At 34.0% G+C, this 21,971-nt stretch overlaps 1 protein-coding gene across 1 annotated transcript in view; it reads right to left on the bottom strand.

Annotated features, from left to right (window-relative positions):
- IARS2 (isoleucyl-tRNA synthetase 2, mitochondrial) overlaps positions 1 to 21,971 on the bottom strand; it is a 42,990-nt gene that overhangs the window by 12,391 nt on the left and 8,628 nt on the right. Inside the window, exons 9-14 of the mRNA XM_032466751.1 lie at positions 18,887 to 19,056; positions 17,636 to 17,726; positions 15,888 to 16,039; positions 13,669 to 13,829; positions 5,109 to 5,211; positions 4,402 to 4,495 (exon numbers count right to left, since the gene is read on the bottom strand). Of these exons, the coding sequence (XP_032322642.1) occupies positions 4,402 to 4,495; positions 5,109 to 5,211; positions 13,669 to 13,829; positions 15,888 to 16,039; positions 17,636 to 17,726; positions 18,887 to 19,056 (771 nt within the window). The remainder of the gene's footprint in view (positions 1 to 4,401; positions 4,496 to 5,108; positions 5,212 to 13,668; positions 13,830 to 15,887; positions 16,040 to 17,635; positions 17,727 to 18,886; positions 19,057 to 21,971) is intronic.

The raw sequence follows: 21,971 nt of genomic DNA on the forward strand, positions 1-21,971 counted from the left end.
TTCCTTCCAGTATTGTGTCCACGCTTATCAATATTTACATGAGTTTGTTAGCAAATCAGGGAATTTTGTCTGCATCCTGCATTCCTGCATTCTGCATTCTTAAACATTTAACATGTCCTTAAATAATACCTTCCCATGCCCACTTAATACATCGTGTTCAAAAACACGACCTACGTCTGTCACTCTTATCATACAAATGTAAGCCATGTCACTTTAGCCATTTTTCTACAGATGGACATTGTGTTGTTAGTCAAATCATTTACTATTTGAAATGAACATCCTCACACATAATTCTTCATCCAGACTAATTACATCCACAGGATAGACTCCTGTAAGTGGAATCACTCAAAAGATAGAAAACTTCAAAGCTTTTGATACATAAGGCTAACATCCTTTCTGGTAAGTCTGTGCCAAATTACACTTACACCAGCCACATATAAGATGGAGAAATGGTGCCAATTTTTTTCTGCCTATTTTTTAAAATCTTTTATCCTTTTCTTCCCTACTGAATAGAACTTTTAGTAAAAGAAAAATTTAGAAGTCTCTTATGAAGGCAGTAGTATATTTGGAGTCTTAAAATTTCAGGAAAAGTAGTGATTAACCATGTGGTAAAAAGTTAGTATTTCCATTACAGTAACTTCCACTTTTAGGAAAATTGTAAAGATTCATATTTAGAAGGAAAAATAAACTGTTCAGTATCTCTAGGATTGTGACTTAGGTACGGCAGCAATTTAAAGAAAAAATCAACTATTAAAAAATTCTATCAAAGAGGAATCAGCAAAAAAAAAATGAGCAATCTACAATTTCATTACTAAATTTGTATAATTTTGCTGAATTGATGAATTTTGAGCAAGATTATTGTATAGAACTAATAAGGCAGGTTGTAGAAACAACAACAAACTTATTTGGCAAAACTGCTTCTTAATGTATGTAACATTTAAAAATAATTCAACCAAATATAATTACTAAAATATGCTACAAATAATTAAATCTTGAAACTAGGCTCTTTTTCAAGTATCGTATATGTCCTTAAAAGGGTGACTTTTTAAAAACGTTATTTGTAAATCTAAGTTTCTGTTTCAAAAAAATATTTTTTCTCTGTTTACTTCAAGTTATTTCTCTATTTAAAAAAAAAATCAGAAATCACATAGAATGAGCATTTTAAAACACTAATTTCTTTAGTAGATGAATGGATACACTGTGGTATATCCAGAGAATGAAATACTATTCAGCACTAAAAAGAAATGAGCAGGGAAGGCATAGCTCAGTGGTAGAGCACATGCTTAGCAGTCACAAGGTCCTGGGTTCAATCCCCAGTACCTCCACTACCACCATCACCACCACCAACAAAAGAGCTATCGAGCCATAAAAAGTCCTGAAGGAGTCTTGAATGCATATTATTTAATTTAAAAAAGCCAATCTAAAAAGGTTACATACTGTATGACTAACTATACGACATTCTGGAAAGGGCAAAACTATGGAGACAGTAAAAAGATCAGTGGTTGCCAGGGGTTAGTATGGAAGGAAGGATGAATAGATGGAACAGAAGATTTTTAGGGCAATAAAACTATTGTGTGCAATACTATAATGGTGGATACATGCCATTATACATTTGTCAAAACCCACAGAAAGCACATCACCAAGACTGCACTCTACTGTAAACTATGGACCCTGGGTGATGATGGTGTCAATGTCAGGCGTCAGCTGTAACAAACGGACCACTCTGGCACAGGATGCTGACTGTGGGGAAGCCTGTGGGGAAGGAGACAACAGGTATGGATTCTCTGTACTTTCCTCTCAATTTTGCTATGAACTTAAAACTGCTCTAAAGAAAATTAAGCTATTAAAAATTTTTTAAACATTAATTACTTTTAAATCACTGCAATAATTAATGTCTTTGATAAATGTTTAAAGAATATTTTAGAAATATGGATATGACTTATTACCTATATATAAAATCCACTTAAAAATGCCATTCCTTTTCAGAAAGTGTTCAAGCTTCAATTTCCTCTATTCTTTTGGCATTGAACCCACTCATAAAGAAACACACAAGGAACTCACCAGGTGCCTGACCTGATGTCAAAATTCGTAAGCCAAATCTCTCTCACTGCCATAAGTCTGTCAGCAGTAAGTAAAACTAGTTATGTATGATATGTAATCACAAAATTCATAGTGTTAAACATTAACAGATACGGATGGAGATTGAGAGCTAAAGTTAAGCTCAGAATCAAGCTGGTTTTCGTATCAGATTTGATACAAGCCATCTGAGAATGAAAAGTACAGTAAGACTCTCCAGGAAAGGAGGTGATGCCCCCCCCCCTTTTTTAAAGAAAATCACCTTTGCTCTATGGCTTTTTGAACTATGAATTCATCTAGTATCTAGACTCCTTCCCACCTCATTCTTTCCACCTACCTTCTGAAACTTTTTATCCCCAAAGACTAAAAGGGAGGAAAATAGGATGAAATATAAACCATTAATCTAATTCTTACTGATCAATCTCATAAAAGTTTTGTTATTTGATTGATTTATATACTTTTTTTTTGAGGAAAAGGAATATGAGATCTGAGTGAAAAAGTAGAAACTACAGTCTAATACTGGGTTTGTATATTATTTGTGAAGGTAGTTTATTTATGTTCTGGCAGCCTCCTGTGCATGCAACATACACACTTAAGTGACAAAGTAATTTCCTTTCTTTGAATTAATTACCTAAATATGATGTGGAAGGAAAAAAATAATTTTCTGATTAGGTGCATTTTTTACCACCAATTTCATTTGCTAAAGTATTTCTGTCACTGTCAAACACTTGGTAAAGAAGACCACAAACTAGAAATACTATGACTAAACTCCATCAGCACCACTGACAGCAGCATAGATAGGTTTTAGTGACAATTTTCACGCAATTTAACAGTCAATGGTTCGAGGTGTAACTTGCACTGGATGCACTTAGTAATGTAAAATCACTTCAGAAATTAAGAAGCAACAATGCCAGTACCACCAATTCTCACCAAAGCCAAAGCAATCAATGAACTTTGAAATATACTATATAAACACTATTTCCCATATGGCATACTCTTTTTTTGAAATTCAGGATGCTTCCCCAAATGTGGTAGGAGGTAACCCTTCTTCCTTTGTATAACACGACTTAACCTACCTACCTTATGTAGCGTTTTTTGCCTACATTTTCAATATAACTTAGGAAAACAAAAGCACCTAAACTTGCAATATTTTCTCTTAAGTACAGTAGGAAAAACTTGAGAAATAATTCTGAAAATTACTACATAAAAATGATAAACATTGTACTAATACGTGAACTTGTACTTGATCATTATGAATTACTACGTACATTTAGCTAGAATACAGAGTAAGTGTGAATTACTTATGTGTATTTTGCTTTCCAAATTCCCTAAGCTGAAAGAAAGACCCAGACGGAAGAACACACTAGCTGCTAGGAAAGATGCTGCCATCCTCTCAGCCACGAGCCCCAGCACCACAAGCACAGCCCAAGGAAAACATGCGGACCATCCCTCTCAGTCCTGTCAGCAATGGCCGGCTGAGCGTGCAGGCTATTTTCCCACATTGCTTCGCTCCAGATAGCAAACAGGATCTCTTGGGCAAAACCCAGCACTTAGTAGTGAGGTGAGGAACCACCTGATGCCTCATTGCTTCCCTGCCCCCCGATCCTTGTCTTTAACCTCACAGTGACGACAAGCTGTGTAATTTCATTTTACCTCTAATTTTTCACCTAGTTCCCTTAAAGGTATTTTCTCTCATCTAAACATAGCCCCTTATGTGTCCCTTCTACTACTACCTTTAATTTCTGCCCCATCTCTCCTTCCTCTTTATCCACTGAGTCAAAAGTTTACCCCAACTATGAGTAAGTAGAAATTAGCCAGTTGTCTGCACAGAGAGGGGGAGAGCTGTGAAAAGGGAAGGGAGGACAGAAGAATGAGAACTGAAAATCAGGGTACCTGAGTCCTAGTCTGACACTCACTAAGCTTGTGGCTATCACTTAATTTGACTCTAAGTTCAATCTCATTTCCTCTTCTCAAAAATGAAGGGGTCAGAAAATTTCAGTGATTTCCAAACTTTCTGAGTGACTTGGGGCTGCCAAGTGGGCCAAGGAGAATGAGCTGACTGAAAGGAGGAAGAAAATTCCCATTTTTATTTAGCTTATGTATTATGGTTCTACAAAAAATTTCATTTGGAAAAAAACAAAAAACAGTTTAGAAATGGATTAAATGACTTTCAAGGGCTCTTTAGATCTAAAATTCTATTATAGCAGATCTACTTCCAAAATAAAGTTAAAAAAAAAGTGCTCTTGAGTATAGATTTCTTCTGATTTAACATTTATATATTTTCAAAACTGCTTGATCGGTATTTAATCTATTATTTTAAATTACCTGGAAGAACATAAGACCATGAAGTTCCACTATCAAACCAGATGTCCAAAATATCCTGACCTGGCACGTATTCCAAAGCATCAGGACCACCAACCTAATAAGACAATGTAAAAGCATTTTGATTACGTGAAGATCACATTATTTACAATACCTAAAAAAGTCTTGAGAAAATGAAATATTTACAACCATTAAATTCACATTTTAAAGTGAAATTTAAGATGCTTTAAGATATTTTACAATTAAGTACAACTGTGTCATTTGTGTGTAAAAGTGACTGTGGCCACTTAATTGCACACTTACTAACATAAATATAAACTATTTTTATCTTATCTTCCAATTTGGATTTTTTGACGTGTGATGCCATCGGGTAACTAATTCATGTCCTACGAAGTCCTGATGCACTCATGTTAGGCCCTGTTTCCAGTCACAGTTACATCTGCTGAGCCAAACGAATCAGCTAAGATCAATCTTGGTCCTCAATGAGGTAACAAATAACCCCTCACTCTACCGCTATACTAAATACCAGGTTTCTTCAGCTAAACAGAAATGTCTATTCTCTAACTGCATTGGCTCCTAATTTATAGTGAATAAACTCGTGAACTTTACATAATCCAACTACCTTTTAATTCCCAGGAATCTCTCGTGTTGTCATTAAATCATGCAATGTATAATTTAACAAAGGTTGTTAAATACAAGTGGAAATTTACCTGAGATAAGACTTCATCTGGAAGAAGTTGCGCAGGAGGAAGAGTCCACCAGATATCACTGCCGTGCTGTTCCACCAGTTTAGTAATATGCTCAATGGTTTGGCTATTTTAGAGGAGACAAGGCACAACTGTTGAATTAATTATTTGATTAATACTGAACATTTTAAAGAAATAGTGGTATTTTTCCCTATATGCAGAGTATTTTTTTCCTATCTTTTCCCCTAAACTTTAGTGGTATTATCTTCAGTTACTTGCTTGCTTAGCTCCTGCTGTCATCTTAAATTCAATATAAATAAAATCAAATTGATCATATGTAGCCCTTAAAGGAAAAAAAAAAGGACTTATACCTCTATTTCAGTTACTGATTTCCCCCTTTCTATCAATTTTCTATGCAAGTACCTATATCCAAAACCTCCTAATTATTGACTTCCTCCAAATTCTGCTCAAATTAAGCCAATACATTCCATTCATTCTACCTTTGACATATTACTCAAATTTGTTCTTTGTTCTGATAACTATTAGTCCAACCTGACCACCTCAATGCTGGATTGATGCAATGGTCTGACTTTTCCCCTGCTCTCATTCCTTCACATGACACCTGTAATTTAATTGATATGACACACCTTTGACAGGGTTGCATTCCTAAAACTGCTTCTATCACACCAATCCCCTCTCAAAAATTTCCAGTGACCCCCTCAATGCTCACAGAACTCAGTCCAAACACATCTGCTTAAGAGGCAACGCCTTATCAGAGCATTTTGGTAACAGATATCCAGGCTTGTATCTTGACTCTGCTACTATTTATACACATGACCAGACACAAGTACTAAAATTTCTCTAAGTCTTGGTTGTCCCTTCTGTTAAGGAGAACAATACAATTTATCTGCTCAAAAATATTTACTGAGAACCTCCCGTGTCTTGGACACCTTTCTAGGCACTGGAGATACCACAGTTAACAAGGCGGGTAAGATTCCCACCTTAGTGGAACTTACATTTTAGTGATCCTAGATACTTCCCTCAGAATGACTGCAAACTAGATGAGAATCATCCAGGAAAACTTAACACATGCTTAACACACAACAGAAAGCCAACAAACGCATAGCAAATGAATCCTGAAACTGATCATGTCTTTGGGAAGACAAAGATAAAATTTTTCATACTAGTTTCTCACAGGAGTAACATACTTCTAATTTATTATCACAGCTTTATTGACATTACAACTTCCCCTAGCTGCTTTCCACTGAGTCACACAATACCCTGGTCAAGAACATGGATCCTAGAGCCAGACAGCTTTCGCTTAATTCCTGCGTCTGTCACTTACTAGCTAGGCGACCCCTGGGCAAAGTACTCAACATTTCCGCATCTTAGTTTGCAAAATGCAAACGGTAACAGCATCGTTAAGAGTTATTATGGGTATTAATCAAGCTTGTATATAAAATGCCTAGAACGATGTCTGGCACATATTAATAGGTATTATGTTAAGTGTTAGCTACTATTAAAACTGATTCTTTGAAGTAAATTTAAACAGTTAAATTCTGTTAACTGATTACCAAAACACATATCCATATCAATATTTAAAGATTAAAATACATATACTAAAGCCAACTTTCAGATTATCCTCCTTTCTACCCCACTCTATTAATGCCAGGAGCTAAGGGTGTAGGTCCATGAGAGCTGATGGGAAGGGAAAGAGTACATAGGAAAAGCTTTAAGTCCTTAATCTGGGTCTGCTTCTTACTAATCATGACTCTGTAGGGCAAATCATTTACCCTCTCAGGGTCTGATAATCCACACGTAAAATGAAGTGTTTATGAAAAACCGGGAAGCAAAAATCAAATGAGTATTATAAATTAAATATGCTCTACAAATTGAAGTGTGAAATGTCTAAGTCGGTTATACTACAAAGGGATAGACTGAAAAAGTATAATGTAACCACTGTCTATTTTGAAGAAATTATAAACAATAAGAATGTTTAAATGGGCACAAATCCATATTTCTAATACAGTCACACATTTCAGATGGACTTTAACAGTAAAGATAAACTTTTGCAATGAGACCATAAAAACTTTGTGCAATAACTACCTAGCTATATGACAAGATTTAGTTACATATTACTACTTTATATAGTTCACACAGAACATTTTATCAGTTAAGAAAATATGAATACGCTATAATAGAAAATCTGAATAAACCTAATGCTATTACTTTAAAAGAACAACAAAAAAAGGGACAAAGCAAAGTACACTTACACACAGACATCATACCAATTATGAAATTTTCATTAAGAAAAATTCTGAATATGAGCATCATTTTGCCTTTCTGTTTTTACATGTTATCCTTAAATTGTAATTTTAGGTAAATGGTAAAATAAAACAGTGAAGCAATTTTAAATGTGTTGGAAATAAACATAAAAAATAGTACAAAGAGAAAATGGTTTAAATTCCGTAACAATTTAGAAAATAAGGTAGAGATATTAGATTAATATTATTAATGAAAATAAAAACATTTATATGTATATCACACATTATACTTTTAAAAGCACTTTATAAGCTCTTTCTAACTGGATTCATAGAAAAACATTTAGTAGCTAAACTGACAGATAAACTGTTCTCGACGTTCCTTAAACCATGAGCCTGAGCAAGTAACACAATTAAAAGTCAGGCCTTGAAACTATGTCTTTTAAATTGTGGCTCAGTTTTGTTCTCACTTCTCCATTCAGCCTTTCTAACTCATTTATGAAGACAAACACTGTACCTGTGAACTCACACCCCTCCCTCTCTGGGGTTTGCTAAGCAAAGGCAAACAGACTCTTACTACCCATGCATAAAGAAAGCGTGAACCAGAGATGAAGCCAGGGCAGCAGGGAGTCTCAGATTAGCGTGCTGACAGAGCAAGCATCAAGTCCAAAGACCAGAGTCTACCTGCAACTTACTAGATACTGACAGAAATACATCACATTATTTTTCTGTGCTTCAGTTTCTATGAACACTGGGAAAAGCCAGGGGAAAGGCAGCTATGTGAAAAATTGTATTCTTAAAAAAGTCCTAATATTCTAGTCAGTAACCTCACACCTGGAGATGATACTTACTTACTCATTTCGGAACGTCTAATTCAACGCTAATGAAACTAAGTTCTTTTTTATACCCCTAAATAGCAGATAATTCAGTGGAGTTTTAGAATTATACTTAATACACAAGTATCTTAAAGTGTCTAGAATTAAAAATACCAAATAGTAAAAGAAGATTCCAATTTTGCAGCTGGCATGTTATTATTAACTGTGAAATCCCAGCAAGTTTCGTCAACCACCTCCAGTCTAACCAAAACTGAAGTTTTAATTAATACATTTTCTTTTAAGGATATTGCTAATATTCACTTATACAATATAGTACTTCAATACAAGAATAAATTTAATCTTGTATTATGTAAATCTTATTTGCAAATATACTTTTAACTCACAAAAATCTCTTATTTCAGTGAGGAGGAAAGTTTGGTTTTGTTTTTCAGTTTACCTAATAATACTTATTAAAAATGACATAACCACGCCATGTCATCTACACCAATGAAAACAATCCTGCAGTAGTTTTTTAAAACTCTAATTTCAAAAAAGCTGTTATAAATAACACTACACACTACTCACACTACTAAGGAAACAATTCAATACTTTGGGGTCCCTCCTAACATATACAGATGAGACTGGCACATATTAATAGGTATTATGTTAAGTGTTAGCTATTAGTAAAACTAATTCTTTGAAGTCATGTTTTTTTCTCCAGTGTATTCAAAAGAAATATGAAACATTTTAAAGAAGGGAGAGAAGCTCTGCTTCATTAATAGAGCAAGTCCCACTAACATTTAGAGCAAGACTTGCCTCCTTACTTCTTATCGTGAAATATAAAAACCTAATACACTGAATGTTCTTTAATGGGCATTACCTTCTGTGATTTAGCTCCACTTTGAGTTCTTAGACTACTACATTACTTGAATTTTTAAAAACAGGAAAATAAAGACAACTCGAGTTACAGCATAAAAACTGAACACAATTTATGACAAATAAGAATGCAGATTCCAGAGACAAAAACATTCTCACAGTCCAAACAAATCAAAATCTAAGTGCACAGAACTGGTATCACAAAGTGAAAACTTTCTCCTGACTTGTACTCTGGTTGTCTGAATGATCCTAAAAAAACTGTGGCAGTTTTAAAAACAACATTTGCAATAAAAATAAACAAATGCATACAACCTATAAACTTGAGGTAACCATAGTGGATTAGAAAATAAAGAGAAATGTAATGTTCAAAAAAATTTGAAAAGATAATTTGGATTAAAAAAAATACAAGTAAATGTGGCATAAGTGCTCAAAAAAAAACACTATTATAGCCCTACGGCAAAAATTTAGAAACATCAAATGCTGGGAGGGGCTACATTTACTTGATCTTCACACAGAGGGTACCAGGCAACCATTAAGAGCTAAGCTACCATTTTTAATGGCTACCTATTCATCTTTCCAAAAATTGACTTATTTTATTCTCCATATCATAATTTTTTATAAATGATTGTATTAGACATCCTTACATATATATCTTTGTACAAGAGACGTTAAGTCTTCTTGTTTCCTTAGGATAAATACTTCAAAGTGTAATTTTTTACAACGAAATTGAGATTGTGCTTTAAATTTTTAAAAAATAATCTTATAGGCCTTTCTTAGTGATACTAAATATTCTCCTAGAAAAAATATTAGTAGTCAGAATCTGTCTTCTGAAATTTAAGAGTTCTTTCATTTTTAATAATATCCTCTACTAACACAAACAGGCAGTTAACTTACAACCTAAAGATCAGTATAATGACTGCTGATAAAAGTGGGTGAAACCACTTATCGCTGCCTAATCGCTATGCTTCCATCTTAACGCTGTATTTCATAAAGCAGTAAGTCCATCATAAAACTCTGTACTTCACACAGGGCCTTATCTAAACACATGCATTATGTGCCCCTGCTTAGGTTTCAATCCGTGAAAACCCACTAGGAAGTACGAGCCACTATTAACACCAACCAATCATTCTGAACTTTGACATCAACTGGACCGAAGCGTATTTAGCGTGTTATTGGAAATTAAACAGCACTGAGATTACCAGGTAATGAAGAAACTGTTGCTGTCATTTCAGTTTCCCGTGTTTTGTCTTTATAAAAGCAAACATGTTAAGGACTACAATATACCTTTCCTCTAGAAGTTACTGGAATAAGAATGAGGTAAGAGGCTAAATGTTTCATATTTATTTACTAAGTCTAATTCTAGAACACAATGAAATATTGGGAGGAAAAATCTATTTTTAATTTAATCCCATACTTAAGTTTCAAAGATGACAAGAAACAATTTTGGAGAAATTTTTATTTAATGAACATCATCAAACTTTTTCACCAAAAAGTCATTCTTTATTAACATGAGCAAAAATTTGAGGTAGCAAAAGCTAACATACAAACTTGAAATTCTTTGCCTGTTTCCAGGGAATTTCTCATAATTTCTAGAAATCAGGGGCTAAGTTTCTAAATGTATGTTAACTATTGCATTAATACTAAGTTGATTAAATCATTTGAAATGGAAGAAATTTAACTGTCTCTTCCTTCCTAGGTAGCAAATGTTTCTAACTTTTATTATTTCTATGCTAAAGCATTTCTCTTTATTAATTAGGAATAGATTTCTACTAAACTATAATGGAATTATATTAGATTCAGAAAAATGATCAATGATATTAAAGTCAGAAATGGAATTATTTCCTGAAAAAAATACAAATGAGTATAAAGAGCAAATGAAAACATTAATTCAAATCAAAATTAAACATCAGAACCTCAAATCTATCGGTCTCTCAACCTATTTAGAACATGAATAAATCAAGATTTTCTTCTGTGAAACAAGTACACTTAAGAGATAATTTATAGACTTTCACCAAGAAAAGCAGAAGGAAACTTCTAACATGCCCAATGGAGTTACCAAGTGTAACAGCAAATCCATGTGGACTGTGTACCAATTTCCAGTGGAGATGCTGTTACTTTTGATGGCTACCAACCCACAACAATGTAAAGGCATATCCAAGAAAGACAAAAAAATCATGGTCCCTTGATTCTCATTTGATTAAGGATGGGAAAAAAATTACCTTTCATGCAGTCTTTAAAAACTGACAAATAATTAAAATTAACATCCACTTCCTTAAATCAACTGATAGGTCACATTAAGGACCCAACGATGGAAGAGTATTAGAGTCATTACTGAGAAATGGTGTACAGGAGAATGACCTATGAATTGACAGACAATATGGCTAAGTTTGTCTGTCATTTCTGTAGGCCAATATTCTGTATATCTCTGCTACTTCGAAATCAGAAAGCAGCTAATACTGTGCAAGTAACACAATGGTAGAAGCGCAGAAGAGAAGCTGTAACACACCATGTCAATGTATCAGCTGTAAATAAAGCATAAATAATACCTAATGAAAATTATTTGCCTATGTTTTTCTGAAATGCTCACATTTATTTCACCTAGGTCACTGTCAAATCGACCTACGTACCACTTTATTATACTGAATCATGGTCAAATAACCCAGTTTGCTTTGCTTACTAACATACACCCGTGGTCCACTTCACTCACCTCAAGGAGCCTGCCCTAAAACTCCTGCTGTCTAAACACAGAGAAGAATGAGGAATGGCGGCAGCAGTTTATAAACATTTCCTTAAAAGAAAACTCTCCAGTGTGGAATTTTAAACAATATCTGTGTAAATTTATCTCAACTTTAATTCTTAATAGGGGTAGTAAGATATTAGTTTTTACATGATCAAGCTCTAAATTGTAAGAACAACATAAGCAACAATATTTAGGCCAAAGAGTCTTAGGTCAGCTCCAAATTGTAATAATATTGAAAGAGCCTTACAATGACTTCCTGGTCTCTAATCTCTAGTTCCTTTCCCTAAAACATACTGATTCCTCATACCTGCTTGAAAGCTTAAACTCCCTAGCTTGATATTCAAGACTTACTATGATTTGCCCCAATCCCTCTTTCTTGGGTGTTTCTCTTTCTATCTCCTCTCATACCCTGTGGTCACATCACGGCTCCTACACACATGCTATGTTGTCCCCATTCTGGGTCCTCAGCTCCTGATCCCAGCACTTGCAAAATACTTTCCCACATTTCCTATCCAATCCTCAAATCCTTGATACTCAATGCCGTATCTTCTGTGAATGATGCCAACGAGCTGTTTTATGATTCAATATGATTCAATATTTGTCCGAAGGAGAGCCTACAGTTCTCCCCTCTGAGCCATGCTGCCATAAGGTGTCAGACTACCCATGAAGTCATGATACAACGAATACTTCAAATTGAAAAGGAACCGTCACACCAAGGGTACTAAGAACTACCTAACATGTGGCTCTAGGTAACAAAAAAAAAACCACAACACTGTAATCAACAATTTTTTAAAATCCTAAAATATATGTATTCATAAAGTACCACCTAAAGAAATACTGATAATGCAGACAATGAAAAAGTAGACCCTTTTTACAAAAATTATGATAAATCCCAAGGTGGGACATTCAACTCTGTCATCTCCTGAATTCCCCATTACATGTTAGCCTCCATGCCCTTAAAACCCTCACAGGGTCCTCAACTGATGAAATGTGAGAATATTTACCAAAATGTGCTCAAATTTTTTGCTCATATTATAGCATAACTTACTAATAATTCCACTAACCAAATTAAAACAAAATTACTTAAAAACAAATGAAAACCCAGGATGTATTCCCAAAAGAAATTATTAATATTCCCCTTTCCACTGTTAATAACAGCAACAATACTGAAAGCATCTCTATCTTATTAGAAGATAAACTAGCTAGATTATTATCTCATTAAGGGCAGGGACCATGTGAGTCTTGCTTACTGCCTCAAAAAAGGGTCTAGTGTATGAGTAGGAAAAAATCTTATTTTTACTTTATAAGCTTTTCTACTATGAATTGTTTACTAAGTTCAAGTACTATCTTTCCAAATTAAAAAAAAAAAAAATTAGAGGAAAAAGAAGAAATACCTAGGAATGGAATCATCACTAGAATGAATTACATGCATTCAACTATATTATAGTTTTTGAAATTTTAAATGATCTACACATTACATAGCACTATTTCTACTGAGAAGGAGAGTAGACTCAGAATAAGGTACAGACATGGATTCCTAAAGAAAAATTGCATACTGGGCTCCACCACTGAACACTGTTCATCTTGGCACTGGTGACACCTTACTCTAGGACAGTGCTAGGCACATGGTCAGGAAGAATAAATTCTCACAGAAAAAATATCAAAGGCTTTGCTTCTAAGTATCAACACTGAAAAAATCTACTTTGTTAAAAAACTTCAACCATATGAAAGGATCTTTTAGAAATTTATATTTTACTCCCCCACAAAAGATCATTATTTTAGAGTATTTCATTTAACATATATCAGGAGTTCTCAATTGTCTACTATTTTTCCACTTCTGAAGAAAATACAACTCACTTTAAAATGTCAAAAAATTTTAGAAAGAGTTCTACCTGTTGATCAAGATTTCATCTTTTGTCTTATGATGAAACACAGGAATCGGGACACCCCAAACTCTTTGCCTTGATATGCACCAATACGGCCGCCTGTCCATCATTTCAACCATGGCATTCAGTGCTGACCCAGGAATAAATTTCACCTTTTTTAACAATTCCTGCAATTGATTCACAAATCAAGTCCAGTGAGAGAAAGGAGAACAAATTTTCTAGAAGTGTCACTATTTATCCTAACACAGTTCTTGATTTTGGATGTTTATAGTCATTCACATGTTCCCGTCCCCCAAAAAAACAAACTAATCTAAAAAACTATAGATTTCAGAGCAAATGAGGCAAAGTCAAAATGGGGCCACAAAGGATCTAATAAATAATATTAAGAGCAGACTTTCGCCTTTGGAGGATGTGACAAGAAATTTTATACTAATTTCTAAGCACCCTAGATTAAAGCTGGAAATAAGAAGTTTAGTAGAAGTACTGTACTTTATTAAACTACAGTTAAGTTGATTTAAACTTGATTTCAATGCATTTTAAAAAATGCTTAAGAAATAAGCTACTATCTTAGGTAGACAAGGATTGCAACATAACCTAATTTTACATAGTATGCTTTACAACATAGAAAACACCTTCTCAAAATAAATCACTATTTACAATCTCTCCTTCCTTCCATCCCCTTAAAAAAGTTGTAAACTACTAGCATTTGATTTCATTTGTCAATTACCAAGAGAAGAATCACATAGCAAAAATATTTGAAAATAATATCCATAAAAATGAAAACATGGTAACTTCATTTTAAAAAGTCTCTTTATCCATTAAGAAAAGCATTTTTATATTTTCAGAGGCGGTTTAAACACTTTCTTCTTACCTGAACTACCATAAATCCCCTCCCCTCAAGCCCTTTGTAGCACCACCTACTGGCAGAGCGGCACCATCTGCAATCCATTTTTATTAAAAATCCAAGAAATGTGGATACTGACTGGTATTCAATTTTGCTAAAGAACAACTATTACTGTTTTAAGGTGGTAATAATGGCATTAAAATTAAATTTTAATGGCTTTATCTGTCATATATACATGTTTTAATATTTATGGAAAACATAATGCCTAAAACTTGCTATAACATAATTCAGTGGGTAGAAAGTATAGATAATGGGTACAGGGGTAGATAAAAATAAAATGGACAGAAAGTTCATTATTGTTGATTGGGTGATGGAAACACTGCAGTACATTACTCTATTCTCTTATTTCTGCAAGAAGCAACTGAAATTTTTCCATAAAGAAGTTAAAAAAAAAAAAAAACAACTTGGCTTCAGTATATTAAATCAGACTTAGATGTTCTGCAACCAAAAACTCCATGCAGAGCTGAAAGATACAAATTATAACACTTACAGGTAAGAAAAACAGGCTTCATAAAAATGTAAAAAACAAAATAAAAAAGCAGTCCAGAGCACAGCCGTCCACTCTACATGAAGGTAGAAAATGTAAATTGCTTGCCTACCTCTGGCAAGGGCCCCAAACTGCCAGGGCAACCGATGAACCAACTAACAATAGTAATGTATATACACAAGCTGTAAAGCGAAGTATCTAAACCCAGCCTGGTGAACAAATGTGTATTTGAGCTCTTTCATTTAATATAATCAAGTCGTTTGTGGCTTTACACACACACATACACATACACAGATACATGTATGTGTTGAAAGAAAGCTCAAATATATATTAATGTTTAAAATGCCAATTCAGAAGGTATTTGTTAACTCAAAGCAGTATCTTTTCAAATGAATTGCAATTTCAATCTTAAGGAAGCAAAGGGTTTTAAAAGAGTTTTGTTGAATGGCTATTATGTGCCACACACTGTTCTGGGAACTTTTATTCACTTATCTCATGAGGTAGGCATTATTATCACCTTTGTACAGATGAGAATACTGAGGTTCTGAGAGGTTAAACAACTTGCTAAACTCAAGTACTCATTCTATGCTACTTTTCACTAGACTGGGCAGGAAATCTGACACTTAACCTCTTTAAGCCTGATTTTCTACAAGTGTATAATGAAGGGATGGAAACTCAAGATCCTTCCAGATGGAAAATTCTACAGTTTTATGAAAACAAGTCATAATAACATCAATCCCTTCTACTCTCAGAGCCCTACCTCGACCTCACATGCAAACCTTTTATACTGAGGGAATGGTAAGCCCAACCCTTACGGTCGGATGTCTTTTATACCTTGGCTGCAGTCTTAATATCCGTGATATTTACAAACCACTGCTTGCTGGCACGAATAACTACTGGTTTCTTAGTCCTCCAGTCATATGGATAGCTGTGTACCAATTTCTCCTCTTTCAACAAATTCTTTGCAGCCTGAAGCATCTTTATAACTTAAAAAAAAAAACAGTAACAATTTACATTAGACATAAATAAAAAGTACTATGAAGGAAAAGCAACAAGTTCATACTGTACAGCAAAGGAAACTGTATTCAATGTCTCATAGTAACCCACGGTGAAAAGAGTATGAAAATGCATGTATGCATGTTCCTATGTGACTGGAGTATTGTGCTGTACACCAGAAACTGACACAATGTTGTAAACTGACTATACTTCAATTAAAAAAAAGAAGAAAATACTCTGTTTCTCATGATAAGGAGAAAATAAGAGTAATTTAAGAAATTTTTTGGATTTAAAAGACAAAGGAAAACTTCTGTTTCAAAAAAAAAAGTGCTATGAAAATCCTAATAACATTAAACTCCCAGGGAATACTAAATCTGGGCCAACAGGTAGCAGTAAGAGTTGTCATCTGATGGGCAGCAAAAGCATAATCTATGAATCTCCAGGCAAAAAAAAAAAAAAAAAAGCAGCAACTGTAAAACCTTAATCATTCTCCAGACATGCTCTTCTTTTCAAAGGAAAGATGACCGAATACATCTAGAATTCTACATCTCAAATTCAGAGTCACTATCTTTCATACTATGAAATTCGAAATGGTCTCCAGGTAATCCAGGAGAAACCAGGGATACTGGGTTGAATGTTGTCCCCAAAAACGATGTTCAAGTCCTAACCCCTAGTACCTGTGAGTGTGACTTTATTTGGAAATAGGGTTTTTTCAGGTGCAATTTGCAATTAAGATAAGGTCATACTGGATCAGAGTGGGCCCTAATTCCAATGCCTGGGGTCTTTATTAGAAGAGAGGACACACAGAGAAACACAAGAGCAAAGAAGGACATACGACACTGGAGGTAGACTAGAGAAATACAGCTATAGGCCAGGAAAGCCAAGAATTACCAAGAGCCAGCAAAAGCTAGGAAGAGGCAAGGAAAGATTTTTCCATAGAGCTTTCAGAGGGAGCATGATCTCGCCAACACTTTGATTTCAGGCTTCTAGACTCTAGAACTGTGAGAGGGTAAGTTTCTGTTGTTTTAATAAAGCCACTACCTTTATGGTAACTTGTGAATGTAGCCCCAGAAAAGCAGTACACCAGATCTAACTAGCCTTAGTCTTAGTGTGGGCAAAGAAAGGTTTTCATAGTACCTGGTCCTTGGATTCATGATTACAGGAAGGCAAAAAGACACCTCAACACTGGAGGACCCCCAAGACTGTTAATACATAAACTATCCTATATGGGTCAGTGATTTACAAGGGTTATAAATGGAGAGAGAGTGTCTGATTCTCAGTAAACATGCTGTCCCAGGGTTGATTTCATCCTTCCACACAATTCATACTGCTGATTACCACCTCTACAGTTCTAAAATAATTTCACTCCCTGTTGACTGCCCTGATTTGTTTAAACAAATAGAGCAACTTAAAAGCAAAAGATGAAAAAGTGCCAAACTCCGTTTTAAACCATGCAGCAAAATAAAATATAATTTTAGCTTTTTGTTTCTGTTGAAAGTATAAGATGGGAAAACAGTCAGCAAAGGGTACTGCTGGCTGCTTTTCAGAAAACATATTATTTTAGTATCAGCATATGCAGTACTCACCCACATCTGTTCCCTCTTCAAGAACAGCCTTGTTTTGAAGTTCAGGACCTGCAGCATCTGTGAAAACTCCATCTTCATTCACCAAACAATCCTACAAAGAGTCATTTTGAATGGTTAAAATAAACTATCAAGACATTCTGTCTTATGACAATATTTGACAAAACAATATACTATATCAAACATCTCATTAAAGAGTAGTCTTTCACTACACTGAAAACTTGGGTACGTTTTATCCAGTCAGAATTTGTAAATTTACACATTTAAATCACCAAAGGTAAAATGTTTTATTAAAGCATATACCTAAAGTTTAATAACAAAAAGTAACAAAATATACTAAAAACATTTTTAACTTGGTGTCTGTTAATTTATAGATCTATGGCAATGTACATACATTGTAATGACTTTGAGACTTGCTTCTAATTAAATGGAAAAACTTACTAAGTAATTGACATGTGTAAAATAAATTTAGAGAGGATTGTTAGGTAAAAAAACATGATTCTTTTCAGCTATTTAGTAAAATCCACTTGCCATTTTCAGTGACTGAAAGTAGTTTGTCTGTGTGACTTAACACTTAACAAAAAGTGCTCCCATTTACTATGTATTTCAAGTCTGTGCTGATTTTGTGCTAATTCTAGGAAACTGTTCTCAATTACTATGAGGTAATGAGGCCTTGGAGTATTGCACATAAACATATCACAATTATGACAACAAAAATTAGTTTATTATCAAAATGTAAAGATGTTAGGAATTATCACTTTAATTCGACAAAAGCAAAAGAAAAAAAGACAGAATGAAATAATGCCATTTGCAGCAACATGAATGGAACTAGAGATTATCATACTAAGTGAAGTAAGACAGAGAAAGACAAATACCATATGATATCACTTATGATACAAATGAACTTATTTACAAAACAGAAACAGACTCACAGACATAGAAAACAAATTTATGGTTACCAAGGGAAAAAGAGGGTAGGAGAGAGATAAATTCAGACTCTGGGATTAATGGATACAAACTACTATATATAAAATAGATAAACAATAAGGTCCTACTGCATAGCACAGGGAACTATATTCAATATCCTGTAATAAACCATAATAGAAAAGAATATGAAAAAGAGATACATATATATAATATATATATATATAACTGAATCACTTTGCTGTACACCAGAAACTAACACAACATTATAAATCAACTATACTTCAATAAAAAGTTAAAAAAAAAAAAAAAAGGAAAAAAGAGTAGTACCGTGGACAAGTTGTGTTGAGAAGCCACACTGTAATCTTCCATACCATGAGCTGGAGCTGTGTGAACCAACCCTGTTCCTTTTGTCATGGTCACGTGATTGGCAGGTAAAAGAGGAGACTCTCTCTCAGAAATTAAAGGATGAGTACAAGTACCACTTTCCAAGTCTACACCTGTGGGAAAAGAAAATCACAATTAAGAATTATTTTATATGGCAATTCTTCTAACTTTTTAAGAATAACAATAGACATCAGGTGAGAAGCGCAGAATCTGGGATGAGACAGGGCTCAAGCCCTGGCTTCCCCTTTTACTTATTCTGTGACCTTCAGAGATTTATAAAATGTGAGTAATTATGGTTCCTACCCCAGAGGATGGCTGTGAGGATAATCTGAGTTTTTAGAATAGAAAGTAATACACATATTAAGTATTTTAGGCAGTTATCACAGTACTTGCCACACTGTAAATGCTTTAAAATATTAGTAATTATTATAACAAATAGATAACCAAATGAACACAAGAAAATTTCTCTAATTTACGTAGAGTTATGAACCTTTTAGAACAGAGGACAAAAACAATTCTCAATCAATAGACCAATGACTAGTGGGTTTTAATACTATCTCTGTGGGAACTCACTCTTGTTGATTTTCATACTGTTTCCCTAAAAAGGTAAGAGATGGTAAGTAACACCTGACAGTTACCGGGCAACCATCATGTACTGGGCTCAACATAGACTCTTACTTCATCTCCATAATACTCCAAAACAGCTAATATTATCCCCAATTTACAAGACAGAAAGTAGGAAAATGTCAGCAATTTGCCTGAGGTCACAAATAAATGACTGAATCCAACATCAAAGGCCAGTCTGAATCTCATGTTCTATATAATTCTAGTTCCCTTTAATAATACATCACATCCATCATCTATGAATTTTTCTACACCATTATTGTTTCCCACCTTTACTGCCTCTTGAGTTCCATAAACTAATTTTTCTTTTTTTTTTGGTTTTAAAATAACAAGTCTTCAAACTTTAAAATGATTACCTGGTTCTACCCATTCACTTACTGAATGTATTGAGTAAGTCTGTTTATCCTAGCTATTTTTTAATAATTAAAGAAAGGTCAGTGGCCCCCCTTACTGCGCAGAATCTTCCTCACAAATCATTCTTCATCTTTCCAAACTAAATAATGTTAACTTAAAAAAAAAATCTGTCCTCACAGAGAAATTACTCCACTTCCATGATCCTTCTTTCTAGCCATATAGTAGTAAGAACTATGTAACCTACTCAGACCACCTCAACAATACAAATCTTGTAACTCTAACATTTCATAGATGGCCCTGTTGGTGATTTCATTTTGGTTAAAACAGCGCAATGAGAAAGAGGTCTGAGAGAAACCAACACTTCCTTATAACTGAAGATGAAATTCCTTTTTCTGGGAAAAAAGAACCACAAGTTCTCCCTGCTGTCTGACTTGGCTGACTTGGTATTTTTATTAGTAGGAAATACCTGAATCACTAGGAAAATCTTAAATACTTCAGGATGAATTATTTTCCATGTAAATCAGAATGCTGTTAAAGAAGACAAGTGTCAACACTGACTTTCAGAGAAATCTACCCTTTAGTTTGCACTTTGATTCTTTTCCCTAAGTTTGATTCTTAAGTAACACCAGTCCCCACAACCCTATGCTTGTTATGCATTTTTTGTATGAAAACCAAAGGTTTGGGGCAAAGTAAATGGCATCTGTTAACTTTCCTTTATACACATACTTAGTGTATGGACTACTTAATACTCTGCCTTATCTCCCAATAAAGATATCCAAATGATTAATAAGAAGCAATTTACATTTTTCTGGGAAAAAAAAGTCTACTCCACACAAAATATTCTATTCAGTTGTTCGACATTCTTACTTCTCTAATAAGTAGTAAGCTAGTCGTCACCAGTTTATCTTGCCAGGAATGAGAAGTATGTAAACTCCTCTGAAATATGGTGGCTCAAAATGGCAACCCAATAATTCTCTGCAAAGTAATAACTTGAAGTAATTATGCAATCTAGACAAATGATCTTTAAATATAACCTTAATACCTTCAAAGACCTTTTGGGAATGCCAAATTTTATAACAACATCTGATACATCAATGAAGTCTACAGTATCTTCTGCCCTTAAAAGAGGTAGACTGTAGTTAGTAACACTGTATTGCATATTTGAAAGCTGACAAGAGAGTAGATCTTAAAAGTTCTTATCACAAGAAAAAAACTCTGTAACTATGCCTAATGATGGATGTTAACTAGACTTATTGTGGTGATCATTTTGCAATATATACAAATATCAAATCATTATGTTGTATGCCTGAAACTAATAAAATGCTCTATGTCAATTATATACTAATTTTTAAAAGTAAAAAAAAAAAGGTTAGAAAATTAAAGAATATACTGGATCCTCTAACTTACCTATTGCACCAAGGAACAAATGGTATCAAATATTAAACATTCTGTAGCTTCTTTTATGCCTTTGACATTAAAAACCTTTTTATTTTTGTTAAGATTGTTTAAACCTCTAATTGGCTTATATCTTTTTATATTTTTGTTTTATTGAATTATAGTTGCTATACAACATTATATGTTACAGGTGTACAACATAGTGATTCATGATTTTAAAGGGTATATTCCATTTATATTAATTATAAAATACTGGCCATATTCCCTGTAGCTTATTTTATACCTAACAGTTTGTGCCTCTTACTACCTTACCCCTGTAACTGCCCCTCCCCACACTGACAACCACTAGTTTGTTCTGTGAGTCTGCTTCTTTTTTGTTATATGCACTAATTTGTTGTATTTCTCACATTCCACATATAAGTGATATATAATTATTCATCTTTCTCTATTTCACTTAGCATAATGCCCTCCAAGTCCATTCTTATTGCTGCAAATGGCAAACTTCTATTCTTTTTTTACAGCTGAGTAGTATTGCGTTTTATATATACACCACATCTTCTTTAGCCATTAATCTGTTGATGGACAGGTAGGTTGTTTCCATACGTTGACAAGTAAAAAATGCTGCTATAAACATTGGGGTGCATATATATTTTCA

This window comes from Camelus ferus, chromosome 23, assembly GCF_009834535.1.
Source record: "Camelus ferus isolate YT-003-E chromosome 23, BCGSAC_Cfer_1.0, whole genome shotgun sequence".
NCBI lineage: Eukaryota > Metazoa > Chordata > Mammalia > Artiodactyla > Camelidae > Camelus > Camelus ferus.